This window comes from Triturus cristatus, chromosome 4_1, assembly GCF_964204655.1.
Source record: "Triturus cristatus chromosome 4_1, aTriCri1.1, whole genome shotgun sequence".
NCBI lineage: Eukaryota > Metazoa > Chordata > Amphibia > Caudata > Salamandridae > Triturus > Triturus cristatus.
In genome coordinates, this window is record NC_140585.1 from 309,183,160 (window position 1) to 309,202,007 (window position 18,848).

Consider the following 18,848-nt stretch of genomic DNA (forward strand, 5'->3'; position numbering starts at 1 on the left):
GAAATAGATTAATCAGTTGGCATTTGGCAAATAATTAACTTTTTAGAAAGAGGAAATAAGATGCCCTGATTTTCTGTAATTGGACTGGATTATTTGTGACTGCCTTGCAGCGCTGTGTTCTTTAACAAGCGTGGAAGGAAAACAAAAAAATCCATTTATAATACATGTCTGAAAGGTTTTCCTGTCAAGTAGTGTCATTACTTAGCACTAATATAAAACATTTTGTAGCACTTTTAGTTTAGCATTATAGATCTAAAGTCTTTCATATTGAGGTATTTGGGGTCTGTAAATTAGGGGCCTCTATTTCGGCAGGACTGATGAAGTGCCGAATGTTGGCTTATTTTAAGAGGTTTTGTGTGGCGTCTTCTACAATAATGTAGGGAACTGTAGTGCTTTCCTAAGTGGCTTTTTTCGAATGATTCTGACGAATTCAAACATAAAGGAGTGTGGGGTAGCTTGTCAGCGTTGTCAACGGTTAGCAGATAATTGTATAATGGCTGGCTTCTCAATGAGTTCATTTGGTTAATGTAAATGTAAATGTAAATGTAGGTGTACTTGTAAAGCGCACTGTGACTCCATGGAGTATCCTGGCGCTGAAGTGTGACAGTAACATGAGCTGGAACCAGACAGGGGCCTCTGTAGTGTATTTTGTTTATATTTCTTTGCATGCAATTGCCAGCCTGTGCAGACTGTTTTCTAGACTGCATTGCTAGCCAGGTAAACAGCTACGCTTTGGTGCTGCTCGCTTAAAGGTGAGGTTTGTTTAAGCTGATTCATATGAATGGCTTTAAGATCTATACTGGTGTGGAGCAGTCAGTGTACTGTTGAGTTACCAGTGCATCATAAGCCCCAGATCCTTCTGGCCTGGCTACTGGATGACCAGCATCTTGCAATATGTTGTTTTACATGTTTTCAGTCTCATCTTAACGGAGCATTTATAGGTAATCAAATGCTTTATGAATTATTAGTGATAATACTAACCCTATTACATGTGGTTTGCTGCCACAATGTGCACATCAAGGTGTCGAGGGCTTCTCCAGAGAGGTCTGTTTGTGAGAACACGAGTTATAAGTATAATTGTAAAGTTGTTTTGTGTTGCAACTCTGGAATTCACTTTCAGAAGTATATGGAAATCAGTTTAGGAAAACTGTAGGAGAGAAGAGATAAAGTGAAAGGTGACCCTTAACACAACTGTTCTTTGAAAGGACTACCAAGGCCTGAAGACGAAGAAAAGGGAAGGTGGCTCTGGCAAACAGTACACACTTTTATATATTTCCAAGGCTCTAAAATCACTAAATCCAGATAGTGTGGAAAGCATTTTGTGCGCTCAAGTGTCACTCACGTGCACAAACTGTAACATTTGCTGTTAGGATGCCCAATTCTTTAGTCATGATCTGTAGATTTTTACAATATTATCACAATCCTTATATTAACCTACCTTCACAATGTAAGGTAAGTATATACTTGCTGAACTCCACCTGTATTGGGAGGTAAGTACAGTACTTACATATTTCTGTATGTAGCACAGAATGTAGTGTTAAGTCGATGTAGTGGATGTGATGATACCATCATGCCATATAGTGAAAGAAGGGCAGTTTTTCGACCATATGTTAGTATCACTTTAGATGTGGATACAAGTGGGGGACAGAGTGGTGGAATGACCTCTCAACCATCCTTGTACCAAGAATATTCTTAGAGTAAACCCATGGGGACAGACATGACACACACATGGGTGACACCCAGGACAGTTCTATGGATCTAGTGAGATGGGATGGTATTGTTTGATATTCAGTGTGAAAGATGCTCAGTGTTTGTTGCCTACCAGGATGCATAGTCATGCACTTATTATCCTCCTGTCTTACAGATCATTGGTGCTGCAGTTGACAACGCCAGGGTCGTCTTGCAGATTGACAACGCCAGGCTTGCAGCGGATGACTTCAAACTGAAGTGAGTGTGGGGCAGCCACTCTGAGCATGGAGGGGGGCTGGGAGGAGTCCTTTCTTCTCGGTTCTACCCACATGACAGTCATTTGAATTGAAAGGGTGGCTAATTAAACTATCTTTTGGATCAAATGAAATGTCTGTATTCCTGTAGGGTCTTTTGCCCTCAACAATGAAGATTCTGAGCTATCGCATAATAATAACATCTTTTTTAAATGTTATTTGACACATTTTGAATAAACCATTCTCAAACAGCTGAAAGAACTGTGGAGAGGCACAGTTGTGATCATGGACAAACCAATAGCACAGCAGCATTGAACAATTTACATGGCAAGGAAAGAAGAATTATGCGGCATGTTTTGTAAATTATTCAAATTATGCTAAACGTTCTGTGGCTTTGTTATTTAGCTATTCTGACATTTTAACACACTGATACAAATTGGATTCGCCTGCTATAAAAGTAAATAGGTTTCTTAAGAAGGAAAATAATACGCATTAAACAAAATCAGAATTTTGTTCACCAGCAATTAATAATGTTGGGCCTGATTTGAATTTGACGGACATTTCCTCCCCGCTGAAATACAGAGTCAATTCGGCAATACTTTTAATAAGGTGCTTTGTCCTGTATGGAAGCACAGCAAACCATTTTATTGACAGTGTACATTCCAACATACAAGGAGTTGCTAACAATCCCTAAACTTCAGAATAAAATTCAGATCTTACTTGAAAAATCTGCATGGGATTGATTCTTCTTGATGCCTATTGGCCCCTGCAGCAAGCAGTGCTTTCTTGGATACTGTTGTCAAGCTACTACGTCACCTGGGCTCTAGTTTCTTCACACAGTGGCTTTGCAGCAACTTTTATTTATGTTTTGAACCCCTTAATAGGGGCTACGCTACTGAACCTTCACAGTTTTTAACAAATGTAGGTTTTGTTCAGGAGGTGAAGGACATCACCCAGCAGGCGACCACCTTATTGACCTAATCTTCCCTCCTCCCTAAATTATCAAAAGGTGCTTCTGGACAGACCTATAGTGTTCTGTCGACAGAGCCAACATTAGCTCGGTCAATGGAATACTTCAGGATACTTTCTCCGATGACCCAAGAGAGTAGAGGAAGTCGGAGGAACAATTTTGTACCATCTGCCATATTTAGGGTGGATGGTGTAAAGACTTGTATTTTTTCTCTTGTTCAACGCAGGAAAACCTGCTGTTAAGGAACAAGAAAAAGACAATAAAACACGCCCAGGGTGTAGGGGGGCTTAGTTTTTTATGTATATATTTTTGATTCTTTTACTTAAAAAAAATATCCCAATTTGGGTGTGTGTTTTGGAAAAACGAAAAACTTTTGAAATGCTTGACTGCATGCCATCATGGCTGACAGTACTGTCCGTCAAACTTTTCATACATTAACAAGTGCCTCTGTGACGGCGGTCCATGTCAGTGTACAGAGTTTTTCTGCTGAGCTGGTGAACAACTCTGCATTTGGAGGGTGGAGGTCCCTCAGGATTGCAAAGGTAATGTCCGCCACCATCCTAAGGAAGTACACTCCATCCGGCAAACTCTAAGTCATGCCATGTATCCTTATGTCTCATCTCACCCTTGTGCTCTCCTGGATAAAATGACACCTGCTTATCTGTACTCATGCTCAGGGGAGAAAATGAACTGTACCTGCGGCAGAACGTGGAGGCTGATATGAATGGTCTTCGCAAAGTCATGGACGAGCTCACCATTTCCAAATCAGATCTGGAGATGCAGCTGGAGAGCCTTGCTGAGGAGCTGGCCTTCCTCAAGAAGAACCATGAGGAGGTAGGCTTCACTGCTCATCTTTGAGGCTTCCCAAGTGGTTACACGAAGTTGAAAATTCAGGAATGGGCAACCCCGTGCCACTCGGAGTGAGGCTATGCCAGAGCCATTAGTGTAGCTTTATGCAGGGCTGACTCTATTTCCAGATTTGCTAGTCTTTCTAAAGTCCCACTATATACAGATACATAAATCATATAAATCTTCATTTGCTCTATTGCACTGGTAACTTAAAGACCCAACCCCTAAAGGGCCTGATTCAAACTTTGTTGGAGAGCGTACTCCATCGAAACAGCGTCGGAGTACCCTCCCTGCAAAAGTGAAATTGTGACTGCCTCATTAAGAGTTGGGCGGAACTTCAGTATGTAGATGGTGGAGTCTAATCCATCTCTTCTGCCTTCCTACACATCCAAAGGTGCAACGGAGTAAGGGCTGTTGTATGTTTGGACATGTGGGTTTTTGCCTTATTTATAGCTGGTGAAAATATGGCCAGTTTTAACTGCTCCTCACCGCCAGGTAAAACCTGGAGGTAAAACCTAGATGTGAGGGGCAGAGAAAACTGCAACATGACCCTCGTGCCATGGGAGAAAACTCCCATGGTGAGGAGGTTATTGTGCTTTTTAGTTTCAAAAACTAAATTCCACCTTATGATTTTGTTTTTGAAAATAAAAAAATCTCATAAGTTTGACAGACAGCTTTGTCATGTTGGTAGAGTTGCCTGTCGGAACTACCATGGCGGTGGTTCCTAGAAATGTAAGAGATGTTCACTAGGCTGGCGGACATCAGTAACTTTGACGGGCAGGGTACCCTCACCATGGCAGGCGTAAACTACTCTGCCATTGCAAGGATACACACTCTATATGCCAAAGTATAAAGTAGGCCCTTAGTCTTTAGAAAGTGTCCTTAAAACTGTTTGTAACCACCAAACTAGAGGGCTTATTTACAAGCGGCCTGTGCCACTGGAGCATCCGTTTTTTTTCCGCTCCTTTGGCGCCGGCCTCTCAATCATATCTATGAGGTGATGCAAAGCCACCCTGCAAAGGACAGGAATGTACGGTATCTGATAATACGGTGCACTCCGCCCTTTCAAATTGGCGTAGGGCAGGGCAGCAAAAAGATTTGCAGCACTGGCCTTCCCCAATTTTTTGTAAATGAAGCCCTGGGTTAAGTGTGTCCTGTCTGGTTATTAATTTATGTCATTGTCAAGGCCAGGACCAATTTCAATGTTCATATCCTAGCACAAAGACAATTGGTGGAGTGTGAGTGACCTATAATTATCAAAATCAAGAAATGTATCAATATAATCACTAACCAATACAGTGACCAGTGCACCCTGGTGTTCTGAAGGAGGCTGTGTGAACTGATGTTAGATACCTTGGAGACCAATGGTCTGAGTCTTCCTGGCCACATTGTATTGGACCACTCGGTTTACTTTCCAACCACCGCATTATGATGCATTCCGGCTGGCTTACGACGGGCTCATGGAGTCTGTAGGCCAGTCGGAGCTGGCCTGTGATCCCAAAGGGTGGGCCTTTCTGCCCTTGGGATTACAATGCACGGTGTCCGACATGGTTTCCAAGCCTGTCTGTCCAACATGGAAACCATGTCTGAAAGCGTGTTTGGGGGCCCACAAGAGGGCCCCCTTGGGTGCGCAGCCTCCAGTTGGGAGCTGAGGGGGCACCTATGATGCCCCCCCTGTTGATCCATGCACCTCGTGGCAGTCACCTCAAGAGGCCTGCTTCGGGGTGCAGGGATAAACAACACCTCCCATTTCCCTTTGGGAGCATGTATTACGGCCGGTTTACAGCCGTAATGCATGCTCCCATAGGGAAATGCAGGAATGCGACCGAACAGTGTTCAGTCGCATCCTTATGAGGTGGTTGGGACCAGATAATTCCTGTGTATGTGATAACTGCTGTTTCCACACATAACAGAATTTGAGTTTGGCGGCTCACACAGCACTTCTGTAGTTTTTACCGGATTAATTTCGACAGGTCAAACCAGAAAAGTATATTGGGGGGTAAACGCCCGTAATTCTTGGAACATGTGGATTTTAGTGTAGTAAGCACCAAAATCCTCATGTTATCCCCATTATCAGGGACAATCTCGTAGTTGGGTACTATTTGACGCACCCAGTCAAATTTATCATCACAAACACTGGCCACACATACTGAGGTCCTAAGTCTATTTTTGCTCCTGGAAGGGGAGCTGATTCCACGAGGGAGGTATCCAAATTTCTGTCCATAAAAAAAAAAAAACACTCATCTGTCGGGCCCTCTTGGTCATTTAGAAGTGATTAAATTCTGCCATTTGCACAACAGTACTAAGGGCTATTAAATCATGGGTCGGTTCCCAATTCACTTAAGGCATAGTGAAACAGACGACAGCAACAGAAAAAAGGGTATATTAGAACATTGGAATGTTGAGCGCTCCATTGAAGACAATGGCATGATCCGAGCTTCTAATGGTTGGTAGAAGCCCTGAGCATCAACAGCCGTTGCTGTGAACAAAGGCCTCAAGCAGCAGATGGGATTTCAACCCCCTCCGGCTCTTTTTACAAATTAGAACATTCTGCCCTTAAGGGGTGGAATGTTCTAATAGCCTTAGAGCCCTCCATAGCAGGCTCTACCGGCTATTAAAGGCCTGCTCTCTTGTTAAAGGCCCTTGCCTTAGGCTCGGTTCTGGAGCAGGCCTATAATTGCCGGTAAAGCTCGCTACGCAGGCACTAAGGCTATAATGAACAATGGGCGAATAAAGGTGGAAACACAATCAGTCATTGGTGATAAACTGCCCTGTTCTTCCTGACCTTCCAACTTTGGTATTTCCACACAGACTGCTATTTCTTTTTTGGGCTAGTGTCACGTTCAATTAATTTAGTTTATTAATATTTTCACTGTGCCAATCACACAAAAAAAAACAGACTAACTAAAAGTAACACAAACAAGGCACATTAACAACATTTTAGCACTTAGTTGATAGAAAAATACAAGGATGCTTTACAAAGGACTAAAATTAAAAACTCTACCAAAAACAGCAACTCAGTCCGTTATAAACCAAAAACAATAAAAAGAAATTAACAGAATTTTGAGGTTATGCGTACCAGTTTACAATTATATTGATTATGTTTGTATAACCATTTATTGGGTTATATTGGTGTTGTTTCTAAACATCAAAATGATGGTCATCCAAATCTTAATGAAAAACAACACAAGTTAAAGTTAAATAACAAAATCTTAATGCGTACTGTATGAGGATTTTTTTTTTTTACTTTTCACTGTTTTATGCCAATGTCTAGGAGATGAAGGGCTACCAGGGAGTAGGCGGCCAGCTGAGCGTGGAAATGAACGCGGTCCCAGGAATCGACCTGATGAAAGTCCTGAACGAAATGAGGGCACAGTATGAAAAAATGGCAGAGAAGAACAGGATGGAAGCTGAAAGCCAGTTCAATGAGGCGGTAAAAACACATTGGCAAATGCACGAAAACAGAGCTAATCTACACCTTTAGGTTTCCACCTACATTTGATGGAATTTATGCACTTTTGGCACTTCTCAAGTAGTACACCTTGAAAGCTGCGACAATTTACGTTTAATAGGTATAATCAGTTAGACTTTAGTAATGGTATACAGATAAATGCCTTACGAAAGTCAATGTACATATGATTGAGTGTTTTTTATTTTCTCCCAGGAAATTAATTTTCCCCCATTGAAAAAAATCTTACCCTATACACCCTTGAGCTTTGCAGGTGTAATCAACCCATTCCCACTCTGCATAGGTGTTTGTCCCAATCCCTCCTGAGAGGAGCTACTCTTTGACTAAATCCAAGGTCAGGTTGTGTGTTGGAAAAGCTGTGAATATCCACAAGCTTGTGGGTTTACGGATCCTCACCGAGTTTCCATGGCTAGTGTAATATCAAGTGTGAGTACATCAATTTATGACTATTTTGTAAATTGCAGTTGTGAACTGGCGTGCGTGAATGAAGCCTTAGTACTATTAAGTTGACCTCAGGTGCCCAAATGTTGTTGTTAATCAGTTTCTATATATTTTCATCAATATATTAATGACATGTGAGATCGTTTGACACACTCCCCAATCTTTCTCTTCTTTCTCCCCAGTGTAAGAGCCTGAAGCAGGAACTCCAGTTTGGGGCAGAGCAGGTGCAGTCCAGCAAGTGTGAGGTCAGTGAACTCAAGCGCATCCTCCAGTCCCTGGAGATAGAGCTGCAGGCGGCCATCGCCATGGTAGGTGAGAAGTGGCTTTAGATATCTCAGGCCCCTGAATGCTTCAGAGCTTTTTTAAATTCTAGCAGAAAGGACAGTCGCAAAACTATTGCAAATACATTCTTTTTTTCTTAGAATATATTTAATTTCATGGCTTTTCCAACCTATATTCAGATTTTCCAGCAGAGACTTCTGAATTTTAAAATTCTGCTGACGTAACTGGGCAAAATTCATAATTTTGCAATTTGATGAAAATCGAAAGTTATTCATTCCTTTTCAGGTAAATGTCTGGGGGGGACAATTGTTCTGTAAAAAGGCAATTTTCTGATTTTGTTTAGCTATTAACTAAAAAAGAGTTAAGGATGTTTCACTTATGTTGCTCAAGATCAGTACTTCAGTTGTGTCGGAGTAGAGTTGGAGGCAGTTGTCTCTCATCCATTTGACTATGTTGGTCATGGTGTTGCACAAGTTGTTTGTTTTGCGTTGGACAGGTCCTCTGTCAGTAAGAGAGTCAGTTTTTAGTGTTGTATATGGGCTGTGCAGCGCTTGTTACCTTTTTAGTTGCAACTGGGATAAACACTTCTATTGTACAGCAAAAATGTAGATTTCAGTGCATTTTATTCTGAAACCTGTGAAGCAGGCCTTAGCTACTTCATGGGTGAAATACCAGATGTCCAGAGCAAAAGGAAATAGGAGAAATATGGATAAAAAGATGGTTGTTCTTTAACCCTACTACAACAATTAGAATGCTACTAAAAGAAATGCCCCAAACCTTCTGACTGTGTTAGCACATCTGCATAAAAAAACAACTTGTCTGGGGGATTGATTGATTGAATTGTAGACTTACACAGTACACGGTTAACCACATGGGTATCCTGGCGCTAATATCTTCAAAGAAGCAGCATGGGGAAGGAAATTAAAGGTTGAAGAAGTAGATTTTTAAGTGCTTTCTGGACTCTAATTGAGGAATTGTACAACGAGGATGAATGGGATAGAGAATTCCAATCTGAAGTCTTCAAATAGTCAAACAAGTGGCCATACAATCTCACTTTCCTGAAGTGAGGAGTGGATAGTAAAAAGGCAGAGGAAAAGTAAAGCGGGCAGGAAGGCTTATATTTTTGGAAAATAGCCTGTAGCTGGAGATGGGCGAGTCATAAGGGCAAGGATGAAATAATTGGAATAATGAACATTACTATTGAGTAACCAGAGCACAACTTTTTCATTCCTACATCCAGTTCTTCCATCATTGAGAATACCAAGCAGCATCAGTTCGATATCCCAGATCAAAACAATGTGCATGGCCTCACTCGAGCAGGCAGTCAATTGATCTGACTCATTTCAAACACAACAGCTTGCACCTCAGCAGAGAGCACTCAAATACTGATTTTCAAGGTCCTCCTGGTCCTCCTGGGCCAAAGCCGTTTCTTCTCAAGTCTGAGAGACATTATCACAACTCTCTTGTCTTACCCTAGATACACAACATCTGTGGTTTCAAATTTCCTGCACAACCCTTTCTTCTTTTCTTTCTCTCTCTGCCATTATTTTCCTATTCACCTTAGTTTTTCTTTTAATCTGTTTCACTTGGATCACATGAATTGTTCCAACCATCAGAGCATAGGTCTTCCTTGCTGTATCAAAGGTAGTTGTACACCTAAATTTCCCTAGTTCCCTCACTTTTGAACTACTGGTATTTGGACCTTTGATTTGGAGTGGAACCCCCTAATGGAGTCACAAGTAATGTAGTGCTCTATTACAATGGGTTTAAGCTATAAACCTCCATTGCCATCTCTTTCAAATGAAGCCAGCTGCTGTAGCAACTGGGTATTGGCTCTGGTGAGATCGCCCATGGCACACATACACGTGTTTGCACACATGAAGGCTGAGAGAGGAAGAATGTTGTCTGACTCAGCCTGCCATATGAGTCCCAACTGTGGCAGATGCATTCTAGACTAAATTGATATAATTTGATTGTGGGCTAAAAGTAACTGTGCCATTCCTCTTTGGTAAGGTGTATATTGTATCATGTGTTCACTTTATGTATGAACAGTGTTTAAAACTGTTAGACCTGGCATCATTGGCATGAGTCTCTCCTCCATTTTTTTCTGTTTGCCTCCTCTGTTTACGATGTTTTTGCTGAATTATTGCTTTGGGCACTGTGCCACTGCTGATCAGTGCCACAGTGCAAGTGCTCCCTATGTTAAATTGTTACATTGATTGGTGTTACCATAATTGGCTTGGTTGACTTACTGTTCAGACCCTAGTCTAGTGCACTGCGTGTGCCAAGGGCTTGTAAGTTAACTGCTGCTGGTGGGCTTGCAGCACTGGTTGAGCCACCCACAGAAGCAGCGTGTAAAATGTGTCTCAGGCCTGCCATCGCAGAGCCTGTGTGCAGTCCCTGACTGCCATGTCGACTTGGCAAGGAAACCTACTTGCCAGTCTCTAAAACCTTCACTTTGCCACATTTCAGACACCTCTATGGTAGGCCCTAGGGCTGGGTGCATTGTGGGTAAAAGGTAGGTCATGCCCTGATGTGTGTGGCATGACCTAATAGTGAATTACAGCCATTTTCGTTTTTCACTATTGAAGGGCTACCTGCCTCCAATAGGCCAGACTGGGCAGACTGATTATTAACTCCATTATAATCTAACTGACTCAGGGAGCATGGTAGCAGATCGAGTTTAGTATCCCTGAACTCAGAATTTAATAACACACCCTTTAGGATGGATGGTTTTTAAATTCTGTGTTTGAAAATAGCCCTTTTAGAAAGTGGATATTTTCTTGTTCAACTATCCACCGGTCTCTGCTGGTTTGGTGTGTGTGTCAGGGGCTGGGTGGCTCCAGAGGTCTGAATGAGTCAGTGTGGGGTGAATGAGGCATCTACACTTAGAGTGGGGGAATAGTAGTCCCTGATAGCTTGCCCTGCCTGACACAATGCTGGCTCCACCTCCTGCTGGGCGACTGATAGCCCTGCTCCTGCCAGTGACAATACTGGCTCCGCCTCCTGCTGGGCGGCTGAGGACCCTGCCCTGCTCAGTGAATAGGCCAGGTGCCTCTGCTTGGCAACACCCACAACAAACCCAGGATGGGGGGAATTTCCCTGCTTGGACAAAGGGAACAAAGCAGAAAAGGGGCATAAGAGAAGGACCCCTGAACCAAGAACTCAGATCACTTCTGACAAGGAAACCTCTACCAAGGACAAGAAGCCTGCTGATCTAAGGACTTGCCTCCCCCTTCTGCCAGTGTGCTGTTTGCTGGGGGGAACCTGAAGCTGCTTCTTTATTTTTGCCAAGGAACAAGGAGAGAGGAACTTGGTGTGTACTCTCAAAAGCTTGCTAGAAAATCTCCAAGGGCTGGAAGAGTGCCAGCCTCCTGTTGAAGTCACAGGGCCAAAGGACTTCACCCTCTACTGAATTGCTGGTTGCTGGAAAGTGCTATTTCCAGTACACAGGGGAAAATCTGCAGTCTCGACGCCGCCGACGCCGCCGAATCCAGCTCGACATCGTGAGTAATGGCTCCAGTGTTCCGAGCCTTCGACGCCGGCCGCCGGGCCTGATCGACGCCAGCAGCAACGCCAGGAGTAGTGAGTATCGGCTCCAGCTCCAAGTGACCCCGTCTTGACGCTGGTATCGACGCCGCTGAGTAGTGAGTATCGGCTCCAGCTCTAAGCGACCCCGTCTCAACGCCGCTGCTGATCGCATCGACTCGACGCCCTTCTCGACGCCGTGAGCGCTGCTCCGGCCCGACACCTCTCAACGCCGCTGCAGATCGACCCGAATCCGAGGCACGACCGACGCCGACCTTGACGCCGACATCTCGACGCCGTGGATCATCGTTTTCTTCATTTCCAAAGGTACTGTGTTTGGGGGTTCTGTTGCGACTCCAGGCTCGACGTAGCGCTCCTCGCGATCGACGCCGAACCTTGGGAATATCGTAAACTCGACGTCGTGTGACTCCTGTGGGGGTCACATTGTTGCCAAGAACTGTGTTTTAAGAAGAATACATACTTTTGTTGCTAAAGAACTATTTCCTGAGAAGAAACTTTACTTGAACTATTATTTTTCCTTCCAAAGAGTATTTATTAAGACTGTGGTATATTTTTGTCGTTATTTGGTCTTGTGCTAAGCCTTATATAAAAATACTATTTTTATAATAACTCCTGTGTTGTGTCCATTTGTAGTGTATTCACTTTATTACTGTATGTGGTCATAAATGCTTAACACACTGCCTCTGAGATAAGCCTGTCTGCTCTGCCAAGCTACCAAGGGGGTAGCAGGGGTTATCTGAGTGTGTAATCCCCTTGCCCTGACTAGAGTTGGTGGTTCCCTATTTGTCAGAAGTGTATACCTCTGCCAACTAGAGACCGCCGGTTCTAACATTGGTGGCAGCGGTGGGATTTGACATTGTGGGGCCACTGGACCCCAAGACAGCCATGGGCAACAGGTTTATCCTGGTCTTGGTGGACCATGCCACCCGGTACCCGGAAGCCATCCCCCTCCGCACAGTGACGGCCCCCGTGGTGGGACGGGCACTGATGGGTGTTTTCTCCCGCATGGGCCCCAGAGAGGTGGTGTCAGACCGGGGCACCAACTTCATTTCTAATTATATGAAGTCTCTGTGGAAGGAGTGTGGGGTAAACTACAAGTTTACCACTCCTTACCACCCTCAAGGTAATGGGCTGGTTGAGAGATTCAACCGGAACCTAAAAGGCATGATTATGGGTCTTGAAGAACCAATGAGGCGTAAATGGGACGTCCTCTTACCATGCCTGCTGTTTGCTTACTGTGAGGTGCCACAGAAGTCTCTGGGGTTCAGCCCCTTTGAGCTTTTGTATGGTCACCCGGTAAGAGGACCTTTGAGTCTGGTCAAAGAAGGCTGGGAGCAATCTCCCAGGAAACCTCCCCAGGATGTATATAGTTACATGCTGGCCTTTAGGAACCAGACTCGGCGCTTCAGAGATCTTGCTCAGGCAAATCTGGAGGCCAGCCAGGAAGAGATGAAGCGGTGGTACGATCAGAATGCCACTCTGGTTGAGCTTCAACCTGGTCAGAAAGTTTGGGTCATGGCCCCTGTAGAACCTTGTGCACTCAAGGACAGGTGGACTGGACCATTTGAGGTTGTGGAGAAGAAGAGCGATGTCACCTACTTGGTGGACTTGAAGTCTCCCAGGAACCCCTTGCGGGTCCTGCATGTCAACCGGTTAAAGCCCCACTTAGAAAGGTCCGAAGTGGGCATGCTCCTAGCCACAGATGCTGGAATGGAGGAGGAGAGTGAGCCTCTTCCTGACCTCCTGTGTGCAAAAGAGCAAAATGGGTCAGTGGATGGTGTTGTCCTCTCTGACACACTGACCCTTGAGCAGCAGCAAGATTGTCGCCATCTGCTGGGACAATTCCCTGATCTGTTCTCCTTAATCCCTGGTGTCACTCAGTGGTGTGTCCACGATGTGGACACCGGGGACAGCACTCCTGTGAGGCACAAGGCCTACAGAGTGACTGACAAGGTCAGAGCATACATCAAGGAGGAGGTCTCCAAGATGTTTGCCTTAGGGGTGGTTGAGTCCTCTAGCAGTCCTTGGGCCGGCCCAGTGGTCTTGGTCCCAAAGGCTGCAGCGCCTGGTGCTTCACCAGAACTTCGGTTCTGTGTGGATTACCGAGGACTCAATTTGGTCACCAAGACTGACGCGCACCCCATCCCCAGAGCTGATGAGCTCATAGATCGGTTGGGGGCTGCCCGGTACCTTAGTACGTTTGATCTAACGTCTGGGTACTGGCAGATCGCCTTAACTGATGGGGCAAAAGAGAGGTCTGCATTCTCCACACCAGATGGGCACTACCAGTTTCGGGTTATTCCCCTTGGGATGAAGAATGCCCCTGCCACATTCCAGAGGTTGGTCAACCAGGTATTGGCTGGACTGGAGGATTTCAGCGCCGCCTACCTGTACGACATAGCAGTGTTCAGCGCCAGCTGGGAGGAACACTTGCGCCACCTCCAGGAAGTGTTATTGGCCCTTCGCAGAGCAGGCCTCACAATCAAGGCCAGTAAGTGCCAGATTGGGCAGGGTTCAGTGGTGTACTTGGGGCACCAAGTATGGAGCCGCAAGGTGGCCCCCCTGCAACCCAAGATAGATACCATCCTGGCTTGGGAACCGCCCAAAACCCAGACTCAGGTGAGAGCCTTCTTGGGTCTCACGGGTTACTACAGGAGGTTTGTCAAGGGGTATGGCAACACTGTGCACCCCTTGACCTCGCTGACTTCCAGGAAGCAGCCGAGACTTGTGATCTGGACTGACGCCTGTCAGAAAGCCTTTGACACCCTGAAAACTGCAATGTGTACAGCACCGGTCCTCCAGGCACCCGACTTTTCAAAAGAGTTCATTGTCCAGACAGACGCTTCAGAGCATGGTGTGGGGGCTGTTCTAGCACAGATGAATGAGGAGGGCCGAGACTTACCTGTAGCCTTCATCAGCCGGAGGTTACTTCCCAGGGAACAAAGGTGGAGTGCGATAGAGCGTGAGGCATTTGCTGTGGTCTGGGCGCTGAAGAAGCTAAGACCCTACCTGTTTGGGACTCACTTCCGGGTTCAGACAGACCACAGGCCCCTCAGATGGTTAATGCAGATGAGGGGTGAAAACCCAAAGTTGTTGAGGTGGTCCATTTCCCTACAGGGGATGGACTTTACGGTGGAACACCGCCCTGGTACAGATCACGCCAATGCTGATGGTCTGTCCAGATTTTTCCGCCTTAGTGATGAGGATTCCCTGGGTGAAGGGTAGTTCTCCCCACATTTCTGCTGGAGGGGACACGTGTTAGACCTGCATCATTGGCATGAGTCTCTCCTCCATTTTTTTCTGTTTGCCTCCTCTGTTTACGATGTTTTTGCTGGATTATTGCTTTGGGCATTGTGCCACTGCTGATCAGTGCCACAGTGCATGTGCTCCCTATGTTAAATTGTTACATTGATTGGTGTTACCATGATTGGCTTGGTTGAGTTACTGTTCAGACCCTAGTCTAGTGCACTGCGTGTGCCAAGGGCTTGTAAGTTAACTGCTGCTGGTGGGCTTGCAGCACTGGTTGTGCCACCCACAGAAGCAGCGTGTAAAATGTGTCTCAGGCCTGCCATCGCAGAGCCTGTGTGCAGTCCCTGACTGCCATGTCGACTTGGCAAGGAAACCTACTTGCCAGTCTCTAAAACCTTCACTTTGCCACATTTCAGACACCTCTATGGTAGGCCCTAGGGCTGGGTGCATTGTGGGTAAAAGGTAGGTCATGCCCTGATGTGTGTGGCATGACCTAATAGTGAATTACAGCCATTTTCGTTTTTCACTATTGAAGGGCTACCTGCCTCCAATAGGCCAGACTGGGCAGACTGATTATTAACTCCATTATAATCTAACTGACTCAGGGAGCATGGTAGCAGATCGAGTTTAGTATCCCTGAACTCAGAATTTAATAACACACCCTTTAGGATGGATGGTTTTTAAATTCTGTGTTTGAAAATAGCCCTTTTAGAAAGTGGATATTTTCTTGTCCAACTATCCACCGGTCTCTGCTGGTTTGGTGTGTGTGTCAGGGGCTGGGTGGCTCCAGAGGTCTGAATGAGTCAGTGTGGGGTGAATGAGGCATCTACACTTAGAGTGGGGGAAGAGTAGTCCCTGATAGCTTGCCCTGCCTGACACAATGCTGGCTCCACCTCCTGCCGGGCGACTGATAGCCCTGCTCCTGCCAGTGACAATACTGGCTCCGCCTCCTGCTGGGCGGCTGAGGACCCTGCCCTGCTCAGTGAATAGGCCAGGTGCCTCTGCTTGGCAACACCCACAACAAACCCAGGATGGGGGGAATTTCCCTGCTTGGACAAAGGGAACAAAGCAGAAAAGGGGTATAAGAGAAGGACCCCTGAACCAAGAACTCAGATCACTTCTGACAAGGAAACCTCTACCAAGGACAAGAAGCCTGCTGATCTAAGGACTTGCCTCCCCCTTTTGCCAGTGTGCTGTTTGCTGGGGGGAACCTGAAGCTGCTTCTTTATTTTTGCCAAGGAACAAGGAGAGAGGAACTTGGTGTGTACTCTCAAAAGCTTGCTAGAAAATCTCCAAGGGCTGGAAGAGTGCCAGCCTCCTGTTGAAGTCACAGGGCCAAAGGACTTCACCCTCTACTGAATTGCTGGTTGCTGGAAAGTGCTATTTCCAGTACACAGGGGAAAATCTGCAGTCTCGACGCCGCCGACGCCGCCGAATCCAGCTCGACATCGTGAGTAACGGCTCCAGTGTTCCGAGCCTTCGACGCCGGCCGCCGGGCCCGATCGACGCCAGCAGCAACGCCAGGAGTAGTGAGTATCGGCTCCAGCTCCAAGTGACCCCGTCTTAACGCCGGTATCGACGCCGCTGAGTAGTGAGTATCGGCTCCAGCTCTAAGCGACCCCGTCTCGACGCCGCTGCTGATCGCATCGACTCGACTCGACGCCCTTCTCGACGCCGTGAGCGCTGCTCTGGCCCGACACCTCTCGACGCCGCTGCAGATCGACCCGAATCCGAGGCACGACCGACGCCGACCTCGACGCCGACATCTCGACGCCGTGGATCATCGTTTTCTTCATTTCCAAAGGTACTGTGTTTGGGGGTTCTGTTGCGACTCCAGGCTCGACGTAGCGCTCCTCGCGGTCGACGCCGAACCTTGGGAATATCGTAAACTCGACGTCGTGTGACTCCTGTGGGGGTCACATTGTTGCCAAGAACTGTGTTTTAAGAAGAATACATACTTTTGTTGCTAAATAACTATTTCCTGAGAAGAAACTTTACTTGAACTATTATTTTTCCTTCCAAAGAGTATTTATTAAGACTGTGGTATATTTTTGTCGTTATTTGGTCTTGTGCTAAGCCTTATATAAAAATACTATTTTTATAATAACTCCTGTGTTGTGTCCATTTGTAGTGTATTCACTTTATTCTGTATGTGGTCATAAATGCTTAACACACTGCCTCTGAGATAAGCCTGTCTGCTCTGCCAAGCTACCAAGGGGGTAGCAGGGGTTATCTGAGTGTGTAATCCCCTTGCCCTGACTAGAGTTGGTGGGTCCCTATTTGTCAGAAGTGTATACCTCTGCCAACTAGAGACCGCCGGTTCTAACAAAAACCGTAACACTGGATTAGAACATGGTACAAGGATCAGAAACAATTACCATTTCCTATACCCATAATTATATCTAAGGTGAGATTTTCACTAGGTGAATTACTTAATATAGTTCATGATAGAGTATATTTCTTTGACACAACCAATAATACAATTCACCCCTTAAGCTGCCTGGTTCAGTGAGTTAATGACTGTGTTGCACCACCTGGCAGATCAAAGACCCCGTGAATAGAAGGCCAATCATAGAGTAATTAGGAATCTTCTGCACAAAGAAGGAGATGGAGTTGACATTGTCAGAGCCACCATTAACAATTACCTGACAATTAAGAGGAGGGAATCTCCCAGCACTGGCAATGGAGAAACTGACACTTTTGTCTCTACTGCTCCTTTGAGGCAAGGGCCAGTCCTGGTGGGTGTTGACCAAGTCAGAAAATAATGTGCTATGATTTTGAAGAGGCCTGTCATGTTGTAGTTTTCACAGAATACGTGGTAAATGTAGTACCAAGGAGCCCTAGAAGGCATTGCAGGAGCAGCAACAGGAAGGTGGGTTCATCCATTTGGCGATAGAATGAAGTGGCACTAAAGTGAGTAGGTGACCCACAACCCACATAAATCTGCACTTCTCTTCATGAGCCCCTACACAGTCAGTTACAGCTGACAGGAAGCCTGGAAAGGACACAGGATGTGCAAGCAACAATGTAATAACTTTTAGGGGCCTTGGGGTGAACTTAGGGACTTTATGGACTTTCCACAGAGATGGTGGCACCAGCTCCCGGACTTTCTCCCAGGCACAGTAGAGAGCTTGGGGATCAATCAGGGGATCCTGTGGACTTCTGTTGGAGTGGTCCTTCTGTGGTGCATTTGCCCACAACCACTCTGCAAAGGGCACAAGATTTGGGTGGCTGGCGAGTTCAGGCAGAGAGTGTGGCCTTCCATGGGCACCTGCTATGTACAACTGAAGAAGACCCCAGGTCAGAAATCACCACAGCTGGGCAAGTGGGCTATACTCCTAGCTGCTACTGTAAGGAAGACATAATGCAATGTTGTAAGGATGATGAAGAAAATCCTCATCTAATTATGTGTGCCAGGATGCCCATAGCTGCTGGTTCAATAGGCTGGGACCTGCTCCAATGAGCAGAGTGCTAAAACCCACATTGAAACAGTCAGTGGATACAAACATATGGCTAATTGTCTATCTTACTCAAAATGGCTTAAAATACTCCTATGGTTTTCTTACCTTTGATTCTTCATACATTTCATATGTTGCTTTTTCTTTATTTTTTCTGTTATTCCTTGTTTTTCCTTATTATACCTTGCAATGTAGCCTCCTTTGCTCGTCAAGGCTATTCATGACCCATCCTTCCCGCTTCTTGCTCTTCCGTTCCAGCCCTTTTCTCCGTTACCAGCCAGTTCTTCCAAACCACTACTTGTTCTTTTCTGTCTTTCCCGACAGAAACGATCCCTTGAAGATACATTCTTAGAAACAGAAGGTCGCTACTGCCAGCAGCTCTCCCAGCTGCAAGCCAGGATCAGTGCAGTGGAAGAGCAGCTTACGGCCATCAGGAGTGAGATAGCCAATCAGAGTCTGGACTATGAAAAGCTCCTGGATGTCAAGACATTGCTGGAGATGGAGATCGAGACCTACCGACGGCTCCTGGATGGCGATGGAGGGTAAGCCTACAGTCTGTTCATCATTGTGGTGTCTTCTGACCTAGATGAACATTCTTGGTTTGAGAAGGGAAACAGGATTACTTGAAGTAGCTCGTG

At 45.8% G+C, this 18,848-nt stretch overlaps 1 protein-coding gene and 1 long non-coding RNA gene across 2 annotated transcripts in view; one reads left to right on the forward strand and one right to left on the reverse strand.

Annotated features, from left to right (window-relative positions):
• Nucleotides 1–18,848, reverse strand: part of LOC146854835 (uncharacterized) — a 322,348-nt gene that overhangs the window by 94,225 nt on the left and 209,275 nt on the right. The gene's annotated exons all lie outside the window — the stretch shown is intronic.
• Nucleotides 1–18,848, forward strand: part of LOC146854836 (keratin, type I cytoskeletal 12-like) — a 44,016-nt gene that overhangs the window by 11,150 nt on the left and 14,018 nt on the right. The window contains exons 2-6 of the mRNA XM_085652208.1: nucleotides 1,865–1,947; nucleotides 3,591–3,747; nucleotides 7,037–7,195; nucleotides 7,855–7,980; nucleotides 18,535–18,752. Coding sequence (XP_085508334.1) covers nucleotides 1,865–1,947; nucleotides 3,591–3,747; nucleotides 7,037–7,195; nucleotides 7,855–7,980; nucleotides 18,535–18,752 — 743 coding nt within the window. The remainder of the gene's footprint in view (nucleotides 1–1,864; nucleotides 1,948–3,590; nucleotides 3,748–7,036; nucleotides 7,196–7,854; nucleotides 7,981–18,534; nucleotides 18,753–18,848) is intronic.